At 33.3% G+C, this 26768-nt stretch overlaps 3 protein-coding genes across 7 annotated transcripts; 2 read left to right on the forward strand and 1 right to left on the reverse strand.

The window, feature by feature from the left end:
* The first annotated feature begins 559 nt into the window (after nt 1-559).
* LOC113867183 lies at nt 560-1177 on the forward strand. Its single transcript, XM_027502297.1, has one exon. It carries the CDS (start codon nt 560-562, stop codon nt 1175-1177), a length of 618 nt encoding a protein of 205 aa, XP_027358098.1.
* Nucleotides 1178-7606: 6429 nt separating this feature from the next.
* On the reverse strand, nt 7607-20066 carry LOC113869883. 4 transcript variants are annotated; one of them, XM_027506391.1, is made up of 19 exons: nt 18466-20066; nt 16695-16780; nt 16172-16510; nt 15979-16062; nt 15489-15878; nt 13547-13586; nt 13143-13287; nt 12936-13000; nt 12445-12693; nt 12016-12263; nt 11710-11940; nt 11407-11625; nt 11254-11307; nt 11064-11129; nt 10808-10948; nt 10669-10722; nt 9064-9123; nt 8523-8921; nt 7607-8384 (listed from the first exon to the last, which is right to left on the reverse strand). In XM_027506391.1, exons 1-19 carry the CDS (start codon nt 19733-19735, stop codon nt 8217-8219), a joined length of 4308 nt encoding a protein of 1435 aa, XP_027362192.1. In that variant the 5' UTR covers nt 19736-20066; the 3' UTR covers nt 7607-8216. The 4 variants fall into 4 exon arrangements, with proteins under 4 accessions (XP_027362192.1, XP_027362210.1, XP_027362202.1 ...); XM_027506409.1 differs by having other exon boundaries at nt 7617-8384; nt 12445-12690; nt 15489-15875; XM_027506401.1 differs by having other exon boundaries at nt 7617-8384; nt 12445-12690.
* Nucleotides 20067-22655: 2589 nt separating this feature from the next.
* LOC113869929 (transmembrane protein 50 homolog) lies at nt 22656-25877 on the forward strand. Of its 2 annotated transcripts, XM_027506480.1 has the most exons (5): nt 22656-22881; nt 22966-23053; nt 24089-24241; nt 24878-24951; nt 25238-25877. In XM_027506480.1, the coding sequence occupies exons 1-4, from the start codon at nt 22749-22751 to the stop codon at nt 24909-24911; spliced, it is 408 nt and encodes a 135-aa protein (XP_027362281.1). In that variant the 5' UTR covers nt 22656-22748; the 3' UTR covers nt 24912-24951; nt 25238-25877. The 2 variants fall into 2 exon arrangements, with proteins under 2 accessions (XP_027362281.1, XP_027362272.1); XM_027506471.1 differs by having other exon boundaries at nt 24878-25793.
* Nucleotides 25878-26768: the final 891 nt, after the last annotated feature.

Genomic DNA, 26768 nt, shown 5'->3' on the forward strand with positions numbered 1-26768 from the left:
ACATATTATGCATGCATATATCCTATTACTGTGCAACTTGCAAGTTAAAAAAAAAGCAACCATAGAGTAATTACATAAAGTGGACATTTAAGAAGGGGACAAAGGGTAGCTGAGCCTATGATTTTACCACCATAGTATGATTCATATATCACCAGCCAGCACTGAGAGAGAGGAGAAGCAAGCTGGAATCATTAGCCTCTTCCACCAAAAATCTGTGTTGAAGAGTTTAATCAGAGAGACAAAACTTGATCTGTGCTAAATTCCAAAGAAAAGCAACATAGAGTTCCGAAGTGGTCCTCTCCCTTTGATGCGTGAACCAGCCTTGGAAGAGGATCCTTCTTTGCAATGATCCCTTTTGTCCTGTTGTTTATTGTTTATTTCTTTATTCTTAGTAAAGATAAAGGGTCGCAAAACAACACATGACCTTGTACATATTTTACAACCTCTAACTCACACTCCAAAGACCTGGCCAAAACCAAATGCTTTGACATATTCTTAATTTCATCTTCTGCCATTCTCTCACTCTCTCCCTCTTTCTCTCGAGAATCAAGAAATTAACATGGGCAATGAAAACCATCATCAGCATCAGTTCCACTATCACAAAAGCACATTCCTTCCAATGCTTTGTTCAAAGCCATCCATCAAAGAAGTGACTCTTCCTCAGTGGACAGAGCATCATCCAGTGTCCTCTAACAACGACCCTTTGTCCCCAAGAATCAGTTGCATGGGTCAAGTGAAGAGAAACAACAAAATAGCAGGCATCCCGACATCAAACAGGTTCAATTTCATAACCAAAAGTAGCATCACTTCACCTGTAGTCAAGTACTCTAAGCTCAAAAAACTCTTCTCTGGTAAGAACTTTATCATTAGCACTCCACCAACTACTAAAGCTTCCACCACCATCTCAATGTGTGGAACTAGGCAACGGGTGGGAGCCAATGGTGCAGATGTGCCCAAAAACCAAAAGGGTGTTAGGAATGAGAATAATAATAAAGATGTTGTTTGTGTAAGCATTGAGAATATGGATCCTCCTTTGCCTGTGATGAAGCGAGTGCCCAAGTTGGAAGAAGATAGTCTTTGGAAAAGGAGATCAGGTACGGGTAGGCCTGCACTCAAAAGTTTACATCTTCAACAGATTCACCATCCAAGGATTTGTCTTCAGCCTCCTACTGTTTGATTTGATGGCCTGTGGGATTGGGTTGGGATCACATCATAACAGATCCATATTTGTTTTTTCTTTCCTTCTTTTTCTTTTTAATTAGATTTTACGTAAACTAGACAGATATTGTAAATGATTTTCTCTCTTAATTTTCTCAGCTTGAAATTTCCAAGTGTTGTTTGTTTTCTTGAGGGCATGGCGGCGATGCAGAGAGAGCACCATGGTCATGCTTGGGTGGGATATATCAGTAAACTGGTCAAAGTTAAACCGTCAAACAATTAATGAATTTTAATTATTTTATTTTATTTTTATAATTAAAAATTAATGACGATTTAGGTGAATTATTTTACCACTTATAGTCTTATTGAGTTTGAATAAGATTGCCAAGCTTTATGTTGAGAAAAAAAGATTGAGTTAAATTTATGAATTCTAGATTGGTAAGATTTTCCTCTTTATTTATGTAATTCTAGCAGAGAAGAGGATAGAAGTGTAGTCCTCTCTGATATTTTTAAAATGAATTTGCTCTGTGCATGTCAAAATATTAATACAATGTCAAAAAAAATAAATTCTACTATGTAGCAAATGCCAAGAAATGGTCAACATAGACAATGTAACAGCAGAGAAATTGTATTAGTAAGGAATTTTATACAGAAGTTTTTATGACAAACAGGAAAATATGAAGAGAAGACAGTGGTGTGAAATAATGGAGTTAATAGAATAAAAATAATAATAAAAGATGAAAAAAAAAACAATGTATTATAGAAAAAGTCATAAAAATTTATTATATAAATAAATGATTTAGTAACAAACACATTAGGTACATTATTAGAGTCAGTATTCTATAGAAAGAACCGTTGTTTGTCTGAACATTGGTGAACCCCGCAAATGTCACATAGTGGAAATTTTGTATAAGGAAACGATTATATAAACAGCAAAAAGAACAGTTAAAAGTTGTTTTCTTATTTTAAAAATTATGTATGAAAAATAAAAATAATTAAATATAATATTACAAATGATACTATAATTTTAATATTAATAAAACCGGTTTCGTTTGGTAAGATAAAAGCATAAAGAGGGGAAAAAAAAAGCAATAGAATAGGAAAAAGGTGAAAGAGCTGTCATTTGCCTTTTCTTTATTCGTTCTTAATCTTCAGAAAATGGGAGGGATGAGACCATTTTAAGACCAATATATATATTATCCCACCATCAAAATTTCACTCTACACACCAAAAAACAAAAAGACCAATTTTTTATTCTCCCTCGTTTTCCTTCTCATTCAAAATTCCCATAACAAGCCCAATATTTGAGTTAAAGGCCAGCAATGTAGAACCATGGTTGGAACTTGGAAATAGTAAGTCAACATTCTACACTGAAGGCGAAATGATCTAAGTAAATCCTTTAAAAAATGGAGAAATTATAAAATTAATGATTTGTGAAGATGAAGAGGAAATTGTTCAAGTCAACAACATCAGGCCATAACTAATCTGAACAATATTTGATGGACAATATGATCAACTGCGTACAAAAAATCAATTGAAATAAAATTATGTATATCTTTGGTGACGGATTACATCAACTGCTTTAAATAAGACATGAATTAACACTTTTTGCTTCCAACTTCAAGCAGCAGTTTTTGAATATCTCCCAGGTGTGGGTTTAAATTTAATTAAGTCATCTTTGCCAATTGAGACAGCCGCCAAAACCAATTGAAGAGAAATTTGAGGGCATGCGAATTCGTGTACTTACCTTAAACTTGACAAAATTAAACAAATAATCTCGAGAATAACTTTTTTTTTTCTTCAAATTATTTCAACTTATTTATCACCACACCAGTGGCAGACACCATATATGGCTAAACCAACAATCTTTCATCTAGCATAAATAACTAACAATGAAAACATAAATAAGAGTTGAGATAATACTTTGTCACTCTTTCTTTAATCTTATTTCTTTTCTTTTTTTGTCTTTCCTTTTTATTACCTGTTGTGTCATAATTATATCAGTTATAACATAATTTTGAAAGAATAATGCTATTTATTTTATAAAAAATTATAATATTTTTTATGATTAATTTTTTTCTTTAACTCTATCTTAATCATATATGGTTGTGAATGATATAAACTATAAAGGAACAACACGAGAAAAAAAGTAGAAGTGACATAAATAAAAATATTAAAGTAGATGAGTGATAACCCAAGAAATAATAAGATAAGAAATGATATTATACATAAGAATATTAGAGTTGTATCTATAATGAAAAATATAACTAAATTATTTTTGGTCACCTGCAAAGAATACCTATGAAAGCTGTAACATCCCTGTTTTTATAGTAATTATAATTGTATTGTTATTATAAATATGCATGTGAAAAAATATTAGAAGAATTTTGAAGTGTTAGAACTATAAGATTCTCACTGTAAAGAGAATAAGGCAGTAAAATTGAAACATTCTGGAGCTTTCTCACTATAACAAGAGAAGTGGATAACATTGTCTCACCTTCAGCAAGAAGTCTTGTTGTAGCGAGAAAGGTCTGAAACAAAAAATACAGAAAACAGAATACAATGTTATCTGATATTTTTGCTATAGCAAGAAAGCACCTCGCTATAACGACAGTCTCTCACTGTAGCAAAGAGTGTTACGAGTAATCTCTCGCTGTAGTAAGACATGTTCACTTCTCACTACAGTGAGAATGTTGCGATTCTGAGGGTATTCTAAGGTTTTCATGCATGAAAACTTCACTTTCTCTCACGCCCAAACTTCGTTTCTCTGAACTCTCTACAATTTCTTAGGCAAAATCCCTCAAAACAAACACTGATTTCTTCCCAAATTTGTGATTACTCATTCGTTTCATGTGATACAAAATAAAAGTGCCATTTTAGGACGTTCTTCATCATCAATATCCATTTAGATCTTCATTATAAAGTAAGGGGGCTCTATTTTATCATTATATGTTATAGATTATATGTTGAGCTCAATAGAGCATATTTATGTAGCAATTTTTTATGAGATATGCTTGAGTAATTAGTATTAATAAAGAAAGATTGTTGATATATATATGTCTGACTGTTAGTTAACTGATTATACTATGTTCATATGAAATATATGATGAGAAAATATAAAATTATGACTAAGCAAGTTTCAATGATATTTAATGAATGCATTGGATATGGTATGACTTTGTTATTAATAAATGTCTAAATACGATGAATAAGTCATCGATGATTCATTGAATAATGTGATTATTGTAAATAGTTACAGAGATACACTGGAGGTATAGAGTTAGATAGGATAGAAAAATATGGAGGAAATGTAAGGTGGTTAGCGACATTCGCGTATGTGTACACATTCTGTCTGAGAGCGAATGCGTCACATGGCCTTACACTTGTTTCTCAACTAGACTCTTAGCTATGCCTTTGCTAAGTGACCCGTTATTGTATACGTTATATCCATGTGCATGGGCTAACCAACGACTATTTACATGATTGAGCAAGACCTTGAGAACCACTGGAGGCATCAAATGATTGTGATGTACTGAGAGTACGTATTAAGTATGGGCTATTTTGCTGAGTTCCTTAGAGAGAGTTGTCTCGCGCCCCTGAATATTCTCTACCTACCCACTTGTGTCGATTAAGGGTACATGTATCCTTTTGTTAAAGATCATTTGAGCTTTTTCTGAGAGTATGGCATGGATTACTTCAGCGTCGTAGCACCTGGTAATATTGCTCCTTTGCTTTTACTTTTTTAAATAGTCTTAATATTTATAAATATTAATACATATATCCACTTTGGATTTACTTCAACATTCTTTAGTATTTTTTATTTCAACATAAGAAATAAAAAAAAGAGTAATAATGAAAGGGTAGAAATTGAAGTATAGGTAATTTTGATATAGTATTTTTATATAGTATAAGGATAAGGGCAGATGTAGCCAAGTGGATCAAGGTAGTGGATTGTGAATCCACCATGAGCGGGTTCAATTCCTTTCGTTCGCCCATAAAAAAAAAAAACCAAATGAAAAAAAACACACACAACACAATATCAATATAAACATACAAAAGAAAATGTCAATGAGATTGTGTAAATATGTGTGTTGAATGAACATATGTTATGTGATAATGTCGCATGAAATGATGATTATTATGTGTTTACGGTCTACTGGAATAAGTGATACGATGAAATTGTGTTATTTTTAAAAGATAGAATAGTTATTCACCCTTACACAATCCTACTAGTAGTAAAGATGACAACACGTCCTGTGCGGATTAGTATAATAGATTAAATTATATTTTTAAAGAGTATAGATGTGTAACACATTTAAATTTTAGAGTGTATTTTGAGAAGAATCAGGAATACGCTTTAAAAGTAATCTATACTTATACAGTTCCTTTTGATTTTTTCATTAGTGGCCAAATTCATCAGTCTCTTAATTTTCATCTATACTAGGAAATAGAAAGATTTTCTTCGATCATAAATAATGTATTTACTTATCGTGAACATGATTTGCTAAGAATGTCTAATAGCTATACATTTGAGAGATTCCTTAGTATAGAAATGGTGGTGGACTCTGGTAACACCTACCTTGAAAAGGATGATGAATTAACATTGAGGACTTGACGAAAATTAAGGGATGACATGATATAGATGAATATGTGGGATGAGTATGAACTGCTGTATATTTTAAAATATGTTAAATGGAAGGTTTGTAAATGTAATATTTCATGATGTAAATAAAATTTTGAGTATGTTAACATAGATTTATAGCATATTTATACAGTTATTCCTAATTTTTATGATTTCACACATGACTTTAGTGATGAAAAATATTTTATTTTAGTAAATTCTGATTATTTGAATGATGAAAATTTAATTATTTCTTATAACTCCTCATAAATTGACATATTTGAAATAAAGAAATATAAGGTATTACAAAAGCACTAATAGAAAGAGTAAATTACAAAACTTTTTTGTCTAATAAAAATAAGTCAAGAAAGAATTAAAAAAATAAAATTATTAAAAGAGATATTTTGATTAATAAATTCTTAAAAATTTTGAAATATTATTTCACTCACATCATATTATATAATTCTCTTTTCTTTTCCTATTTTTAATTTTAGTAAAAAGCAATGTAAAAAATTATTATTAAAATAAATTTAATTATTTTGACATACAAATATAACAAAGATGACTATAGGCAGGATACAATATTATACATTCTCATGCTCATAAACATATACTAAAAGAGAGATCAAAATAAAATAAAATTATTTTAATTAAAATCAAATATAATGTAATTAGATAAATATATAATAGAATAAAAATATGACAGACTAGTAATATATCTTATTGCATTTACCTATTAAATCTAAATTGAATTATTATTTTATATAAGTGTAAAATAGGCTGTAAGGGTGAATACCAAAATCTTTCCTTAAATGTTTCCATAAGTCCAACAACTCAACGGACTCAAATGTTATTATGTGCTAAAAGTTGTCTTGACGACCTTAACGTTTCCTAATGGATTGTGTCCATCTGATTTATGGTTGAAAAATAATTCACATTTTTAATTAAAAAACATACGTTACAAAAGATAGTTTTATTGAATTTTAAAACAAATGGACCTTTAGTTAAAAGTTCTGCATTCTGACTAAGACATACTTGTTGACCCTAGTACTCACCTAATTATTTTAAGAGTTCATATCACAAAATTGATTTCTAGAAAGATATACAATGCATGTTTAGATCAACGTTAAAATGCTGGCAGGTGTTAGAAAAAAATGCTCAACTTGACACAGCCCAGGGCCCAGAGGGTCGGGCACAAACTGGTATTAAAGACGGTACTTAGAAAGGAACTATTAGTTGTGATCCAGCATGCTATCTTGATAAGGCCCAACCAAATTCTAGGCTAAATGAAACAGTAATGAGAACTAATAAACTTAAAAGAGTAGTATTTGAATAGAAAGTCGCATTCTCAGACCCAAAAAAAAAAAAAAAAAAAAAAAAAAAACACTACAGGTCCCAAACTCTCAATGTTACTATCTAATTAAAATTTCAAATAATTTATGTACAAAAAAGGTAATTTATAATATCATTACAATTGCAAGCTAGTCGACTAAAGAGAGGGATATATAACTTCATAAAAGATAGAACACTATCATCACACATGCCTTTTGCTTTTGCACAAGTTAATTTTCAGGAAATAAATCTTCAATTAGTGAATATACACAAAAATGTACAAATATGGATGTGTATATCTAAAATTCAAATTTCATGCAAGCAATTTATCACACTTTCTAAAACTCAAACCAGCATAATGATAAAATAAAACCCTTCGACCATTCTGTTGATGTGGAACCGCTATCCACCCAATTATTTAGTCCATGAAAGCCTTTTCTTATTACGTATGTAGAGCTTCAGAAAAGGGATTTACTGGGAAAAATAAAGGGTTATCGACAATATAAAAAAATGAATTAGGACTAATCATCATTAACTACATTAAAATATCACGGAACTCTGGTCAAAACAATTACAAGACAATCACCGTTAATACTCGATGGGAATGCGAGGATTAGGGAGGGGGTGTAAAAATACAAATTTAGGAGGTGGAAGGTTACATAATTTATGTGCTCGGTGAATCTGATGCCGAGCACGATCCCTTTCAGAATTAATACGACTGTCATAATATGTACACATCAACTTTACAGAAAAACTGGTGATTCCCTGATCTTCCCTTGTATGATTACAAAAAGGAATGCATCTGTTCCGTCCTTCCCACGAGTGTCATTAAAACGGAATGCATGCCCTTCTAATACAAGTAAATGCAAGAAATGCTCATCCACTGTACAGTTTACTCTCATAACGAATGTACAACAATGCTAACAAAACTAACCCCCGCCATAGCAGAATGCAACATTCTGCAACAATACAGTGACCAGAGAACTATCTCTACATTTTGCCATTTTCAAATAAAATTCATCCACGAGCAAAACAGCATGGCATCGAATATTATGGATGTCAGCCTTGTGGGCAAAATAAAAATAACCAGGCTGGGTCCAACACTCTACCTGTCATGCTCCACTGGTCCAACAGCAAATACATCCTCATTAGATTGCTTGTCATTTGACAGGCAATCAGCGGGAACATATGCATATCCTTTAGGTAGCATTGAATTCTTCATAGATGCTTCATCAGACGTCATAACAAGCTCTTTTCCAAATGTCTCAGCATGCTGTAATTGCAAATAAGCAAGACAGCATGAGGGCTTGTCCCACTGAATCCACAATTCACCCACCCGCAAACCAGATATTTCACAGTGAAAATTGAGTGAAAGAGAAAATAGGATATTAAAGTCTTAGTCATTATGCACCTTTCTAGATTTGGATCTCCATCCACACTCATCTGTAGTATTACGTGATGCAGCAGCTCTATGAGGAATCTGCTTGCCAGAAAATTGGGTCCTATCTGGAATCTTGTTATAATGACTTTGCGAGGTTGAGCAGTCATCCTCCAATTTCGGGTCTGTGTCCATGGATACAGCAACCCTGACACGGTGCTTAGCAGCAACTGAGCTGTCCACTGTAACATCATCTGATCTTTGGAGTGCTTCACTGCATGATCTGTATCCCTCCGTGTTCCCTTTAAGCGATGTTGTAGCTGATTCTGAACTACCATCTGGAAGGATGAAAGTACTATGAACTAGTACAGACCTAGCAACATGATCTCTTTTAAAAGCAAGTATGTCATGTGAGCATAACACCAATTCCCGCTGCAAATGTCCACAAAACCAGAATTTAATTATCAGAATGATTATGTAAGACATCCAACTGTATCAAAATCCAGACATGAGAACCAACAGCTAACTGAAAATCCAGAATGAGATTCTTATGACAGATTTCAGAAATAATTACCTTTAATTTTTCACGTTTGACAATTCTTTCACAAAGGAGACGCAATCTCTCTAGTTCAACCTGTTTCCAAAGCATTTAGAAAGAATCAAGTTATTTGATAAACACACAAAATTACATCATTTATGTGAACAAATAACTATAAAAGCAGACAGCACTGCCTTCAAAACAGAAATGATTATGTGAACAAAAGAACTATAAACCAATCCTTTACATACATGAATGAAGGCTGCTATATAACACATGCAGAAGTTTCTTCATATAATAAGTTTGGTAAAGAACCATTCAATCTATTTTTTCTATTAAAATATAAGAAAAGTGCATTGGCATGGCGCACACCCAAGCGAGGTTCCAGAAACTACTATTTTAACCCAGCAGATCAGTAACCCTACAAAACCAGTTTTAGCCAAGGTTATCAAATCAAGATTCAGATTGTGAATCAGAAAACCTAAGTTCCAAATCACAAATCAAACCCTATTGTGAATTGAAAGATTCATGTTAAATAATAAAAAATAGCATATATAGCTAACAAAGACAAAAAAATACATATCCATGCTCAATAACTAAAAAACACAATTTTAGGAACAGGTAAGGAGACAGCACATCTACAGTCAGAGGAGGCAGAGAAGAGAAAACAAAATGGGGATTCTCTTTCTCCAATATTATGTGCTTGGACAGAATTGCACAATTTAGTCACAGAACTATGATTCATGGTGCAATTGGTACAACTCACTCAGATGCAATACAGACAATTGATGTTGCGTTTCGAGATACAATACACTGCATGATTCATATCGCTGCTGCTCCATATCATTATTGGATTGCACAAACCATATTGCAATTCATTTGATACTGATAACAACACTTCTAGCCACTTCCTCCTGTTATTACTAGCAAGATTATCAATTCTTCTTCCATATCTTATCAGTATCTACATTCCCCCGCACCAACTCACAACTCCTTAAATTGGATTTATAACAGGTAAGCTTTGGGGAACACTAAAAGGCCAACATTTATAGAGATATGTGAATGTGAGATGGGGTTTTTGGTCAATGTCAGGATACTTAATTACCACAAGAAATTTTTTTAGGAGACCACTGTCATCATTGCAACACATTTATTTCCCACAAAGCACTTGTAAATATTGGAGTGAACCATGTAGCATACATAACACTACATCCAAAACTTGTGAAGTTTTAGACAGTAAGTTTAAAATTCCAGAAATTTATATTATCTGCACAATGATTTCTTCATTGCGAAGCACTTCCATGCCCAACCAGCCTGTCATTTCCAACTAAACCCAGACAGTGTGTTCTAAAGCCCACACAACAGTCACTTTACAAGATACTTCCAACCTCACAAAACTCAGCAATCTATTTACTTGAGTTTGACTCAGATTAATAAATGCAATAAGCACCACCACCATTATTTGGGTGATCTGGCAATCAAAAAATAAGACCAAAGCATAATCTTTATCCAGCAGAATTTAGACAGTAGAAATCTACAAATAAAACACATTCCAATTTCTTATGACAACATATCCTATTATCAAGCCCTACAAAATATGAGGAAGTGATCAAAGGAAAAAAATGGAGAGTGAAGTCTCACCCTAATTTGCCTGATACTTTTTAACTCTTCAATTCCATGTTTTAGAGTTTCAGCCTGAGCAAATGTGGAACAAAAACTTAAGATACCATTATGCTAGACTAACAAAAAGGACAATTTACTACAAGAGACAAAATCAAACCTTTGCCTTCTGCTCCAAACTATGTTTTTCACAGTAAGCTTTGTGTTGTGTCTTGCCACCAGCAATCCTCACATTCATGTACAAACCAGCACTTCTAGCACAAGATGGATGAAATGTGGTCTGACAATGGCCATAGCAACACTGCATTCAAAATGTTAACATTTACTTGTCAATCAAGAATGTTAACTACAAAAGCTTGCTGCTTCAAATAAAATTAAGGATAAAGAAGAAAAATAATTTTTTATGTTATCAATACCTTCAGGCATACACCATGCTTGCGATGGCAGATACAGCAAATGTCAACTCCTTTCAGCACAGTTTCCTGGCATTCAGCAATATACATAGATAGGTGTTAGAAAAGATAGTTAGCTTCCTTTTGAAGTAGACAAGAAAGAGAAAGAAGGTTGGAGTTCCAAATTAAACATCTGTTTAACCAATGCACATACCATTCCTTCAACAGCATCTATTTGTCCTCTTCTGAACGTAGACTCAAAAACCCACTAGTAGATATTGGAAAAATGCAAGTTAATACTTAGGCAATCTTAGGTATTAGACAAAGATAACAACAATCCCAACAAAATCAAATGAGAATAATTAACCTCAGCGCAGAAGGCATGAACCCATTGACCATCAGAAGATTTCCTAAAAGCACCAGTAGTACCACCACAGAGAGCACATTCTGCAACAACGTAAGGCTTCTCCCAGAAATTGATAGCAGATGCCCCAGAGCTCCTTGATGATAAATCTTCACAAAACTCACAGTACCATGGACCTGTTGTTTCTTTCACACTACGATAGCAATCTAAGTGCACTGAAACCTGAAACAAAAACAATAACTCAGGGACAAAGATCAGAAAATCAGAAGAACAAGTACAAGAAGGACCAGGGCTGAGTTCTGAAACCTTGCAACCAGAGCATACTAGGATAGGGTTTAATATAGTCTCAGATCTTCTGCAAATATCACATGATTTACGTTGCTCCTTAGAAAAATCTGAGGTTGGCATGCCAAAATCTGAATATTTCTCTGACGAAACTCTTGTCACAGCTACTCTTGAAAGTGTCTCTTTGGCTCGCGGCATTGGCTGAGAACAAGCACCGGTCCTCCCATTTAAAGTATCCAATTTTAATAAATTCTGAAATATCATATTCTATTGTGAATACAAGTAGCTTATTATTTAAAGAAATGAGAATAAAAAAACATATATGACCTCCTGTTGCATAGATTCATCTAAGGTATCTTTCCGCAAAGAAGAAACCCTAGTAGATGCTGCAGCAGCAGCAGTTGCAGCAGCTAACACTGCCTGTGCTTCCTTGTGCTTTCTCTCTTTTCTACCCTGCTTTTTCGCCTCCCTAAGATTACGTAGATATTGATTAACAGTTACAGCATCCCACCTCAATTGATGTGCTTTATCAATCTCATGTGGCAAACTCTTGGTAACGTTATAGATTAAGTTATCTGCAATTACATAATCAAGAACAATTAACTGTCAATCCAGATTTTAACAAAGGGGGGGGGGGGATACCGTAGCTCCAAATTTGAAAGTGGGATCCAATACAAATGATAGTACCAACTTCAAATTAATTTTAAAAAACAAAGATCTTAATTAGAATTTAGGAAAGAATGAGTAAAGGCACACCAGTAAGCCTCTTTTTTGCAACTGCATTCTGCAATAATCTATACTGAAAATATACAAGCTCCCCCTCCAATTCATCTTCTGGAGGAAACTCTGATAGTCCCATTTTTCTAGCCATAACCAACTGCTCCACATTTACTTCCTCAGCCTTTGAGATGTCAATGCAAGTTGAGTGCTGATTTTTGCCACTTGAGCAGCCAATAGCCCCACAGGATTCAACCAAAGAAGAATTTTCCTGATCACTTGAACCTGCTGATTGAGGAATGTCTCAGTCTATTGCAAGGAACATATAAAGAAAACACCAAGATGCTGTTTGGTATGTGGTCATTCTAATTTTCCAATATTGTGGTTTGAGAATTGGAATTTTTCATACATCTTATACCCAAATATTATACGAACATTTTTTGACATACAAAGGAAATTAGAATGATCATACCAAACACCTATAAAAGATATTCAAATCTATCTCAATAATGTCCTCGGAGGGCACCCACCACAAATCTGCTGTAATTTTTTGCTGATGTATGGATGGATATAACTAGAGAGTGTATCCTTCTTTCTGCGATTGAAAAAATGAAACTGGCTTTAAAGAAGATTGCCAACATATGTAAATCACATCAAAGATTGTCTACTAACACACAATAAGAGACAAAAGCAGTACATGCTGCAAATAACAAAAATAGCCACTTTGAAAAGCTCACATGAAACCAGAATCAGGCAGTCCTAAAGCAGAATGAACAGGACAGGGTTGATCAGAAAGCATAGAAGCATTCTGCAAACAAACACAAGACTTGTCTTCTGAAACACATCCAGGTAAGCTGGATTTGTAAAGTTTATCAGCATTGCCTGCATAATGAAGCTATACAGTTTAAAAAAAACACTAACAACAAGAGAAAAAACCCAATAACAATAACTTAGAAAGTATCCAAGACACATTTACAGTTAAAAGCACATCAAAATGCTTTAAAACTATGCTTTTCATCGTACACAAAATATGCTCTTCCTTTTAAAAAATAAAGGAAGGAACAAGGAAATTTTGAAAGAAATTGCCACACACCACCAGCTGTTGAATTCATAAAATAACAGTTTCAAGATGAAGAAATACCTTGAACTTCATGAAAAACATCCTCAGACTTGGTTATGTTCTGCATGAAATAAAAAATAAAGTAAGCAAAAGGATTTCTTTCTCGACTTCTGATTTCTATAGAACAGAAGGAAAAGGAAACACAAAGAAATAATTTTCAAACAATTTGGCCATTAAAAGTATTTAAATTAGAAAGAAGTAATGGATTGAGAATATAAATATACTTTTTTACCATTCCATTTCTTTCATTATTAAACTTCCAAACAGGTAAAAAAAAATCGATTCCATCAAGTTCACCCAAAACATCCAAACAGACAGCCTAATTAAGAAGCATATTTTGTCATTAACCTATTTCATAATATTTCTTTTCTCTTAGTCTTTCTTTAATTCAGTGTCAATGTCCTTCCATCACAAAAGTCCACATGGAAATCACATTATAAGACACTAAAGATGTATCTGTTTAAGATTAGGATAGTCACTTGTTGCACCATGTATATCCTCAAGGAAGAGTCAAGTACTGTTGACTCAGTCATGCAGAATCAAGTTCTTGCTGATTATAGTTGTTTGCTGATTCAGTCATGCAACAAGTACCATAATTTATTTTGCTTTTTTTTTTTCAATGAATCAATCTTCTATCATGCTTGTAGGATGTATCTGTTTAAGATTGTTATTTGTTTAAACTTATTGAGTCTTCGTGTATCACTAGTTTTTACTTTATAGGAAGTTATTTGATGCTTCACTTGTATTAAATTTAGCATCAGAAATTAAGCAAGCACAGGATTCCTGACAAAAGAGGTTTCACTAGTCAGGAAAAACAACATTCTTGAAAGTAGACAGGTCAGGAAGGAGGAACATACAAGCACAGAAGAAAACCAGACTTCTATGAATTCTTAATTTTGAATCCTTAATAAATAAATAATGACTAGCATTTGGCAACATTTATTTTCCAGTTAAACATCACACACCTGAGACTAAACCCAAATAACAAAAGTTGATGTTGCCATGATCGTAAACACATTCAATGGAGGAGAGTAAAATCTATATTAAAAGTCCAAGAATGTAACTTCAAGTATACCATTTCAGAATTCAAGATAAAACCATATTAAAATGGTGGAAAATGATCCCTACTCAAGGTTTCTTGGGAGATTGGTAGGAAAGAAATTTACAAGAGCTAAACTGGTAAGACATCTTTGGAAAGAAGGAATTTTGAAAAGCTATAGTTTATCTAAACTAACAAAAATAGGGAAATGCATGAAGTTTCACAACTATATTAAAATGGAATTGGAAATTTACGCTATTATACTGAAGGAGTGCCAGTAGAAAAAACAACAAAAACAACCCAAACATAACAATCAAGTCTTATTGCATGCCAATAAGCAAGGTTAAAAAAATGAATGATCGAAAGTGCCCAGTGCCCACCATGAAATTGTAACAAAATATATAATGTATTTAAAAAATCCTTGCAATAAGAGTAGATAATGTTTTGGGAGAGGGGTAACAAAGTTCAAAAGGTAAGAAAAAAAGAGAACACAATTGGTCATGTGGTTCAAGATTGACAAAGTAACAAATGGGAACAAACAAATTATAAGCATAACCATGGACAGGACAAGGCTACTCTAAGGTTAGTTTGTTTGTAAAGTAAGAAACTGAGGAGTTATCTACCATTTGATATAATGTAAAGTGCATGATGATACTAACACATAAAGATCCAAGGGCACCCTTTACTTTCTCACTTTCCAAACAAACTCACTTTAGAGGAGCTTTTTCCACATGGACAATATTAAATGTCATTAATCAGATTTAGAACTTCTAGGGTCAGGTATAACTTAACCTAAATAATTTAATACCAAATTCTTAAACAAACATCACTCACTTTGTTATATGCATAATCATCAAGAATTATTTATTAGAATTTAGAATAATATTCAAATATGCAGGTAAGAAATTCTAGAAATAAAAATACCAATTCAGTTGCATTGGGAATGGATGCTTCATTGGAGCTTGCTGGATTGTCACAGTTAGACTGACTAACTTTGCACCTGTCCATTGGCATCCCATTCTCATTTGTAACCCCCTCGGATGAACATATCACTTTATTATCCTTCAAAATCCTGATGTTACTGACTGTTCTCCTCCTTGGGGGAACTGACTTAACAGCAACAGGATCCAGCAAACCAGAATCTGATATTGGTAAAGCATCAGAACCATCAGTGGCTCCACTTTCATTTTTTGATACATTGCCTGGTTTGAATTTAACTTTTAAACCTCTCTGAAATGCACTACTAGTATATACGTGGTCTTTCAGCCAATTGACTACTTTGTGTCGCACATCAGGGGCCATACACGCTTCCTGCTAGAATAATATGAGACAAATATTAGAAACATTAAAAAAAATATTATACCAAGAATAATCACTTGTCCACAAAGTGTACATGATAAATTTTGGGCATTACATTGATATTTGCAGTTAATATATCTGGCAAAACACCTATCTCCGATGCTACATCTTTAACATCAACTTTTCCCCGATCAATCAACTGCCACAGAATGGATGTCAATTTAAAAAAAGCAGAGTAAGATAAATTGTTTACAAAAGTATAGATTAATCCAAAACACATACACGACCATACTTATAATGCCAAATACCTTTTTCAAAACACTTGCATCAACATTATCACTGGCTCTACCTACCACTCCAATATTATGTTGTGACACAGCACCACATCCCAATATGTCATGAGTACTATCAGATAATCCTCCATCCTGTCGTTCATCATTATGGTTCAATATGTCCAGACTGCTATCAGAAGTTAATCCTCCATTCCTACAGTCTTTCAAATTGTGTTCAATACTCACTGGCAATGTCACTGGAAGACCATTGGCTTCTGAAAATTCACTGCTAACTGCAATAGAGCCTCCAGATGGCAAGATACTTTGGCTCTCTTGTATATTTGAATGCTTCAAGCAAAATGCTCGCAACTCAACCTGACAAAGCATAACATAAAAAGGTATATGACAATCAACCCTTGAAACACTCATGACTCAAAAAACAGAGACTATTGGCAACATAGGAACTATTTCATTATTGCTATTCAACATCTTGCTTGATTTGTATTCTACTTTCTTCCTGGAAGGGGAAACAAGGGTTTGAAAAATACAGGCCACTCACATTATCATTACCATACTTTGCCCAAACCTCCATCCTATGTCTAGCTTCCCTTGCACATAAAGGATGGAAAGAAGTCCGGCAGGTTCCTGAAAACACCACACAGAATAAACTAATTTTAAGAGCGAAAGATAGTTATTAGATAAAAAGGAGCACATCAATTGAAATATTGTTTAGAGACAGTAGCAGCAGTGCATGATACAAACTGTATATGATAGTGCCACAAAACCTTATCCCAACATGATACTTTGAAATAATATAATCATTTTAAAGGCCAAATCACCCAGCTTTCAAGAACACTAGCTGGCTGCCATGATTTAGTATATCCTTTAGTCAATTTAAATATCCTTAAAAAGAGAATCTTTCATTATCTTCTTTATTTTTCGTAGAACAGATTCACTACAAATTCTGGGCTATACCTATAATAGAAGAAATATGTGCTTGGGGACGACCCAAAGACTCATTGGAGACTAGAATATGGCAAGTGTCAACACATACTTAACAAAAAGACCAAGCAGTTCTTGTCCATCCAAACACTGATTTAAAAGGCACACAGACATATTCAGGATCAGGACACAATAACAAGAAACAGAAGTACCAGGGAAGAAAAGCATATCCACAATTTCTAATATAGCTTAGAAAATAGTCCAATGTCCAATATCATAAACAGAAAGGTTTGGATATCACAAGAAGCAGAGCCAAACCCGTTGCCTGAATCTCTACTCTATACAACTAATATGAGCTTCCCCAACAAAACATCAAATTTCAGTGTCTTTAGTTTCTCCCTAAATCACATTAAAGAAAGATGAACAAAGAAAATTGCACGAAAGACATGAACAAGAACAAGGTCCTATTTACAACATTTTCTTGAGCCAAAGAAAGATAACCAACTATAAAAAAAGTAATTCCAAAAGCTTGCCTGGCATATTCAAATCATAAGAACAAGCATAATCAACAAGTCAATTGTCCAAGTCGGATACTAGTACTACTGAGAATATGCAGGAGTCAAACACAAGGATAGGATGGTCACTTTAAGATTGAAATGTATAGGACAGCCTTAGGAAAAAAAGAAAAGAAGTTCATCTTTCAACTTGTTAATTTCACCAGTGAAATAATAGAAATCAAAATAACATCATAAGGAGCACAGAATTAAATATGCATAACATTGTTTTGCAAGAAAAGAATGTGATTCCCTGAACACAAATTCTTGAATAAGGCACATTATGTAATGTATAATACAACTACTCTAATTTTGAACCAGATTGATATTTCAAAAATAACCATTAAAATCAGTCAGACAAAAACTAATGTTCTTAGATAACTACTAGCTTTTCTGTAAACCAGATGTTTGATCGCTTGATCAGTACAAGAATACATATGTTGATGAGAGTACTAAACATCAAAAGAAACAGAACAAATTTGTTCAGATATACAGCAAAGATATTGACAGAATGGTTTGCACCATGATAACTAATATATTAAATTGAGAAACATACATTAATCAGAGAGTAAATTGAGCTTATTTTCAATACACCTGATTTAAAACACAAATCATCTTAGCACAAAGTAACCCAGCCATCTAATTACCATTGGGCAAGAAACATACAAACTACAAGCCAAAAGGCAATAGACAAATAGAAATTATGTGACCTCAAAACATTGCTGCATGAAGTCAAATCAGAAGCTTAACTAATGCACAATTAGGTAGTTTTGAAACATAGCAATGCTAACCTGGAAATGAAAAGTGCACAGAACAAGAAGGCAATAAACATACCATGGCTACACCGAATACAAGCACCAAACTTCACTTTGCAAACACTACACGCTACTTTTCTCCTGGTTTCCTTGACTTCTCCAACATTCATAACAGGCTCCATCTTCTTCAAATCATCTACATGGGCCTCAGGCATCCACAGAGAGCAAAACAAGTGCACAAACTGGACAGCCACAGCATCTTCCACGCTATTATTAACCGGTTTTAATGCGCCACCCTTCTTTGGGCAAAGAACACAAGGATTCACAGATTCTTTAACATGACCCTTCTGCTTACACCAGGAGCACAACCAAGATTCATCTAAATCATCATGCACACCATAGCACTTTCGATGAACCGCAACTTTACAAAAGGAGCAGACGACCAACTGGTTGGAATCTCTTCCAGTGTCTCCCCTGCCACAATAATGGCAAAATGGTTGGTCCCCATCACAAGGACTACTCATTATAACTCTCTCCAAACCAGCATCACCACTCAATAGCCTCCTTTTCTTGGAAGGGCGCTCAGAAGCTAAAGAAACCTTATTCCTACAACCTAAAAACCACTCTAAACTAAGAAAACAATCTGAAGTTTGGTGATTCTTGTCATCCTCAGGCAAAGCTTCTTCAACAGCAACATTGTCAACTGACTCAAGTTTCAAGAAACCATCATCATTTTTGTTGTCCTCACAAGACTTCTTTTGATTCTCAGAACTAACTACATTGAATTTGGGAAAAGGCTCCTTTTCATTCTGACTACTAGTACTACCTGCATTAATCCTAGAAGCACTTCCCAAGTGTGGAATCAAGAAACACGCACGAGACGCTAAACTCGAAGATGAAGAGGCCTCAAACAAGGTGTCAATATCAGCCAAGGTCAAGTCCCTGAAGTACTCCTCAGTCTCAACCCAAATGTTAGATGCTTCGGGCTTCTTCTTATCCCTAGATGAAGATTTCTTCTTATCCCCACCAGAATGAGACTTCTTATGGCGCCTTCTGTTATCAGTGTGACGGTTCAGCAAACTCGCTAACCCACTTGGCAGAGTAACTGCAGCAGAAGTGGACGTTTCTTCAGCAACATCAAAGGGGGAACGCTCGCTGAGTGCTTTCCTAGCCTGTGACAAGTAATCAATCTCAAACACAGTGGAGTCTTGAGAAATTTCCACCGGAAAATTGGCTGGGCAGGGCCTCTCCTGGGTGGTGGCATCCAGTTCTCCCGCCATGTTCTCCCACCGGTGGCATCGGTCCCCTGTCATCACCGGCAACAACAAGGTACCAAAGAAAGAAAGCATTCCATCATAGAAAAACGAAACCCTAACGTAACAAGCCGTATAGATAACCTTATCGCATGCGCCAGTGGAGAGAAAGTGACAAACCCAATCGAACTTGACTCGATTTCAGAGTGAGGGAACGAAGGGAGAGGGGAATAAAAGGATAAGCCCCGTTTTCTAGGGTTAGGGTTCAGTTATTGTTTGGGATCCGTTTTTTTAGACATGTAAAATTTTTCGTTTTGTGCAGTTCTATTTCGCTTTCAAGGGGCTAGAGAGAGAATTGAAAAATTGGGTAGTGAGATGAGAGAGAATAAAAAAGAAAAAGAGAGAGATTCGCTCATTTTTTGCAGGCACTATGTTCCCTTTCGTAGATATTTTATAACCAGGGTATTGCTACGGTGTTGTAGTGTCATACGCTTTGTTTCCTATGCCACAAACTGATGTACACGTGGCACGCATGACACTGAAGGGATGCAAACGTGCACCTTACCCGCTACCTACTGTGTCAACCCCAGACTCGGGAGCAACAACAACAATGAAGAAAATGAAATGTCCTTTTTAAAAAACAAAATTAAAATACTCACTGGCTATATCTATATATATTGTTTTTTAAGGTCATATGAATTTTTATATTCTCTAGAGAAAATTTTAAAAAATTGTATTTTTATATTTTATCTACTCACATTTTTTTACTCACAAAAACTACCCTTTTTTCAATATCATAAAGATTACAGACATTAATTTCTTAATCTTTATTCTCTCCATAAGGTAAAAAAACTACATTTCAGATAGTATATTATTTGAGTATAAATGCATTAATATCTATCTTCTTTTATTTCCATTGTGAAAAGTTTACATATTAGTGAAAAGTAGTAAATTGAAATGAGTTAAACAAATAAACAAGAATAAAAATGTTGTATATGACAATTTTGATAACAAAACTTTTGTGTTGTATAAAAAATATTTAAAATTATAATTTATATTAAATATTACACCTGCACTGTACAGACTAAACATTTATTAATTAAAATTAAGAAGCTTTTTGCTCATTGTATAAATATTATTATTTATATTTTTATATATTAAATTTGAATCACAATTTTAATTGAATTTTTTAAGGCTTGTTTTATTTTTTAATATTTAAAAAAAAAACATTGTGCCGTCACTGCCATGTGATTTATTTTATTAGTTGAGCATTTATTTATTTATTTTGCAAATTTTTTTATTTTTTCAATCTTTAAATTTAATCTTAAATTATAATAAAATTGATTGTAGATTATATAATATTCTAGAAGATTTGTCTACTTAATTCATTTTTTTAATATAAGAAAATATTAAATATTACTAATGCAATATTTAATTTGTTTAAAATTATTATATTTTCAAATAAAATCAATTTTAAGAATCAAATTGAGATTGTATTTTATAAAATAATTACATGAAAAAATTAGACTAATAGAAACTCATTTATTTTTAATTAAAAGTTAATTTCTCTTTGTTTTTTTAAACTCAATTTTTATCACGCGCCTCTCCTTTGTTTTTTGTTTTGTGGATTATGACATTTGTACTTTTATTAGGCTACATGAATTTTTCTTTATGAAGTGGTCTTCTCTTGACTAAGGTACATTGAAGTTGAATGTTAACTGTTCAATGTCAATGGGAATCACATTAGTTGCTTGTGAAGGTTTTGTAAATTTTGTTGTTGATTATATTTGTAAAGTAGGAATATGCTCTTTTATTGAGGTTGAGTTTTAAACTATTATTTTTTTATTGTATTTTGTTAAAGCTAATAGCTTTATTAATATTACTTTGAAACATGATTACATAAAAAGGGTTAATGTTAGAGAACAAAGTTAGTAACAATTACTCTATTTATTTGGTTATTATAATTAAATTATTGCTAAAAAATATGAGTTATGATTATTTTTTATTAAGGGTGAAAAAATAAGTCAGTCTATCTTGTTATGCTAAAAGCCCACCTAAAGGCAGGCTAGCCAAAACCCGTTTTATTTAAAAAATGGGTCAAATTTTGTAGTTCAATTCGTTTAAGAGCGGGTTGGCATGCTAATAAACCAACTCGTCAAAAACTAAAAAATTAAAATTAAAGTCATTGAATTAATAGATTAGTCTACTAAGAATTAACTAAAAAATTACAATAAATAATATAAAAATATTTTTATGCTAATAAAAATTTATATTTAATTATTTTATATTTATTTTTAAAAAAAATTGATCCGACGGGCTAACCTACTCTGATCAGGCGAATTAGATAAACTGGTGTATTCATTATATTTAGCTCAACCTGCCAATTTGGATGGGTTAGGTAGGCCAACCCATAAAACTAGGCTCATTTTGACACCCTTAATTGTTATTTTATATTTTATAAAGTTAACACACACTGTATAAAATGTTTTTTTTATGCCTTGCAATTGATTGCCCAATTTTTAGGCAATAAACCCCACCAATTAGAAAATAAAATATTTTTATTCTTATATTTCTATCTCTTCAACTTACATACACATATATCAAAATAAAATAAAAATTACATTCCATTATATATTTAAGATACTACAACTTAATAAAATATATATTTATCAAGATAAAATTTAATAATTAATTTTTTATGATAAAAGATATTTATCTTTTAATATTTATCTTTTATTTCTTTATTATAAATATAGTTTTTTCAAACGTAATATAAGTTATTTTTATTTATTTTTATGTAAAAAAGAATACATTCCTTAAAATACCTTAATTTTTTATTTATAATTAATATATTTTATAATATAAAATCAACCTTATGTATTATTAATATACAAATTTATACGAAGATAAATATGGCTTTTAAAATAATTATAAAAATTAATAAGTTTTACTTATATAATAACATGTAATCAATAATGCACCTAATATAAGTTGACAGATGAATATGTAGAGTAAAAGGATAGGTGAGATTGTTGGTATGAGCTGTGCCGCGAGAATAAGTTAACTGTGGTGTTTGGTTTGGTTTGAGGGTTACACACGAAAATACACAATGGACTTAATGGAGTTATGGGCAATTTTCGGCCCCGGCGTCGCAGGCGCCGTCTTTGGCGCCGGCTGGTGGATCTGGCTTGACGCCGTCGTCTGTAGCTCCGTTACCGTTGCCTTCCTCCACTACCTCCCTGGTAAATTTCTTATCTCGTCTCTCTCTCTCTTTTGGTTTTAGGGTTTCTATTAATCGATTATGCTTTTGATTGTCTTTCTTAAAGGAATTTTTGCATCTCTTGCGGCTTTGATGTTCAATTGCGTTAGAAAAGAAGACATTGATTATTCTCCCTACGACGAAGGCGAGTGGAGGTACTTGATTACTTGCATTTTTCTGTTATCTTGTTTTAACCAATTTCAAATTCAAATTAACCATTCGATTACCGAAGTTCTTAAGCGTAGTCAACATAATCAACCACCGCGAGGGTTTGCTTGGTTGGCGATATCGTTTGACTTGGAATTTGGTAGAAGAATTATGTATTGACGATTCATCGCGTTAATGCCTCGTAAAGCTTAGGTTTTCTTTTGGTTCAACGCGGTTAAGGAGTGTGAGTAGTGAATATGCCTGTATTTTGAATTAGTTTATTTTACATGAGTCGTGAGCTTAGAAGTTAGGAATTTAGGTCATTCGCAGATGCTGGGTTTGTTCAACATGTTGTCTATTTTGTCTCTGTGAACAACATCTTTTGTAGTGAATTTATGTTTCCCCAACACACTGGTTGAGGTCTCAAGTAATATTTAGAAGTTTAGAACAATTGTGTAAAGAATGTTGACGTGTGAATATGTTTCGTCCAATCCACTAAGTTTGAAGAACAATTGAGTAGTTACACATTTGGTCTTTGAATGCTACTGAATTATTTACCTGGTCATCTATGTTTTTATTTGCTATGTTCATTACTTCAAAGGTGCTGTTTTTCTCCTAAGACATGGATCACTAATTAAATGATGTTAATGGTAATGAATGTCTGTTACTGTTATCCTTTCTCCAAACTGCTATCAATGAGAATAGAAAAACAAAATCTTATGCCACCTTATACACACCCAATTTGAAGTTCCAGTAAGGAGAGATATATTAATCATGTTACTATAGATAAAAGACGTGTGTATAAATAAATTAAGCACCTCAGTGTCCCATGACCCTGATAGAGGAATGCGATTATGCAAGAAGGGATAGAAATGAAGTATGTCTTGGTTATTGATGCATGTTGCATCAAGTTAACTAGACAAAATAACTTTTGGTAGTTGTATTATTTGTTGTTCCCCTCACCTTAAAGCCTTAAGCAATAAGAGTAACTTTGTATTTGTTGTCTTGAGAATTTATTTTTAACCACTTCCTCTTATTGACAGACTGAAGCTGTGGCTCTTCATTGCATATGTTGTATCCTTTGTTTCCTTAGCTGGTTCAGCAGGTCTACTGATCCAAGATTCAATTGATAAATCAGCTCCTTCAGTTTGGACAGGTGTTGCAGGTGTTTTGCAGTGTGTTTTTGTCTTGATCAGGTAAATGCTGCTTGAACATTTAATGATTCATCTATGCTCTATTCATCTCTCATGCTTCTCTTGATAGCTGATAATCACATAAGATCTTTACTGTCTGAGAACTTTTTGTTGCTTCCAGTTGTGATGCAAGCATACCTTCTTTTTGTAATGGAAGAAATTATGTGTTGAAAACCATAAAAAACTGAGAATGTTTAATAAATCCTCATGGAAGTGGATATTTAGAAAGCTGTTTCAAAATGTCATTCAAACAGCTATCAGATTTCTTCAGAAATATGTACGTAATTTTTATTTCAATTGTATATTCAGGATAACATGAAACCATTATGATAATGATTTCTGAAGTCCTGACTGTAAATAAAATTTTCCAAAAACAGCTTGAAAGTGCAACAAAATTTACCTTATGTCAAGATCCTTCTCTGAAATTGAAATTTGAGAGCATAATCGTGTCACTCTCCCTTTTCCATCTCCTAAAAGTTATAAGCTTGAAAAGTATCAATACTTCTGTTTGTTTCAATCTTGAAAATAGTTTAGATATTACTGCGTTCTTGTTTGGTGTTGGCTTCTCTTTGTAGCATGGATGACCCCAATTTTATTTTCATGTTCTTTACTTGTATTCTAATTCAAATTTGCATACAGTGGACTTGTATATTGGACTTCTCATCCTGAATAAGGCACACGAAGATATAACTTGAAGATTCAAATTATGCCAGGTTATGTCCACCCATGTATCATCTTGTTTATTTTATGTGACGGGAAATGGCTGACTTCATGTAAATCAGTAAATGTAAATTGTGCTAACAATCTTGAGCCTCCGGGTAGATTCATAATATCTTGTTTCATATAGTTGATCAAGATCTGTTACCTGAATTGTAGTCGCTTGGTGTTGGTATCTATAATGTCCTCCCCCATCCCCTCTTAATATTTTGAACTTACAGCATAGAGGAAAGGAATTTCTTTATGGTTCTAACTGGGAATAATTCTGTTGACGACATCTAGGTTTGACCAGAAAAACTCTAAATGGAGAATTCAGATAAGTTATGTATGAAAGTTTGTGTAAATAGCATTTTCACTGTGAGCAGCTAAGGTAGGACTTGACAGAGATTCCCAGACACAATTCTCCGTCCTTCATTTATACTCGTAAGTCGTCTTCTTTGAAAAATTACATAAAAGGCCGAGAGTCCGAGCAAAATAAATAGATAAATAAACTTCTGTTAAACGGGGGCTATGGAAGCCCTGCATGCACAGCTTGAGTCAATTGCCCATGACAAGCGGGCGGAAGTTTCCATGTTAATAGCCATTAGGTTCTGTGTTGTAGAAAATTGGCATTGTACCTGGCGTGACTGATAACTCTGATACGACATTTCCATGGCTTTTTGATAGCCGGTGTGATTATGGAGTTCACTGTGGAAGGGCTAGTGCAGTTGCAACCTCCAAATATAAAGTGGCCGGATGGACACTGGTCATCACTGTTTTGTGGAACTCATGTTCAGACGGGTTCTGCTTAATGCAATATGTCTTGACATTTCAATAAAATTAGACTTCACGTTCTTTCTTGATCATAGTTTTGTAAGCACGAATTCCTCAAAAACTCGTTTTCATTTTGAATCCCACCTGCAGAACCAGCATTCGTTGTTTCTTGACTGGTTGTAATTCAACCATTTTTGAGATGCAGTGGCAATTCTTGGTATGTACGCAGATACTTTACAGTGACGTCAGTACGTTGGAGCTCGCCTTAAATGAAGCGAAAGAATAAAGGGAAAATAATGCGTAAGTGCTCTGTATCAAGTGCAAAAATAAAAAAGAAGTAAAGAATAAAACTAGATGCGACAACTAAGTGGAAATAGAATGCTCAATTTCTTAATTTATCCCACGCTGGATATTTATCTAGTACTAAATCTATGCTGGGATTGAATATTGATTATTCATGCACGCCGGCAACTAAGTTAAAAACGATGATATTCGCCAATAATATTTCACGTGCTGCGCAGAGAATCAATATTTGTTTTTAAAATAATATGGATAATTCGTCACCCCAAGGTATATTTTTTTAACTCATATCTAAACTTCGAAAGGCTTCAGAGTTACAACAGGAATGATAGGCAGGGATATTATTAATAACGTTTCCCCTTTTATTGTCTATCGTTAATCTAACCACAGATAAAATTTTCAATTCTATTTTATTATTTTCGGCCTTTCCTTTATTTCTTATGATTGTTAATTATCGCAAATATATTAATTAAATTATGTCATATATTATTAAGAACAACCAATTAGAGAACGAAACACTTTATGGCAAGTAAAGGGTGAGGTTGGATCCGGTTTCTCTCAAGTATAAAAAATAATTGGACACCATCAGTTGTGTTAATTTTGTCCTTTATTCATGTAAACCTCTTATTTAAAATAAATTATATCATATTAATAACATATATTGAAGGGTTAGAATCTCATGGAGTGATAAAGTCACTGTAGAGAATCCATTTTTGCGTGTGATTTTTAAATCTTAGCTTAAAATTTTAGCATTTTGAAA

The sequence above is a fragment of the Abrus precatorius genome, unplaced genomic scaffold, assembly GCF_003935025.1.
Source record: "Abrus precatorius isolate BTA unplaced genomic scaffold, Abrus_2018 Scaffold10, whole genome shotgun sequence".
Classification (NCBI taxonomy): Eukaryota; Viridiplantae; Streptophyta; class Magnoliopsida; order Fabales; family Fabaceae; genus Abrus; species Abrus precatorius.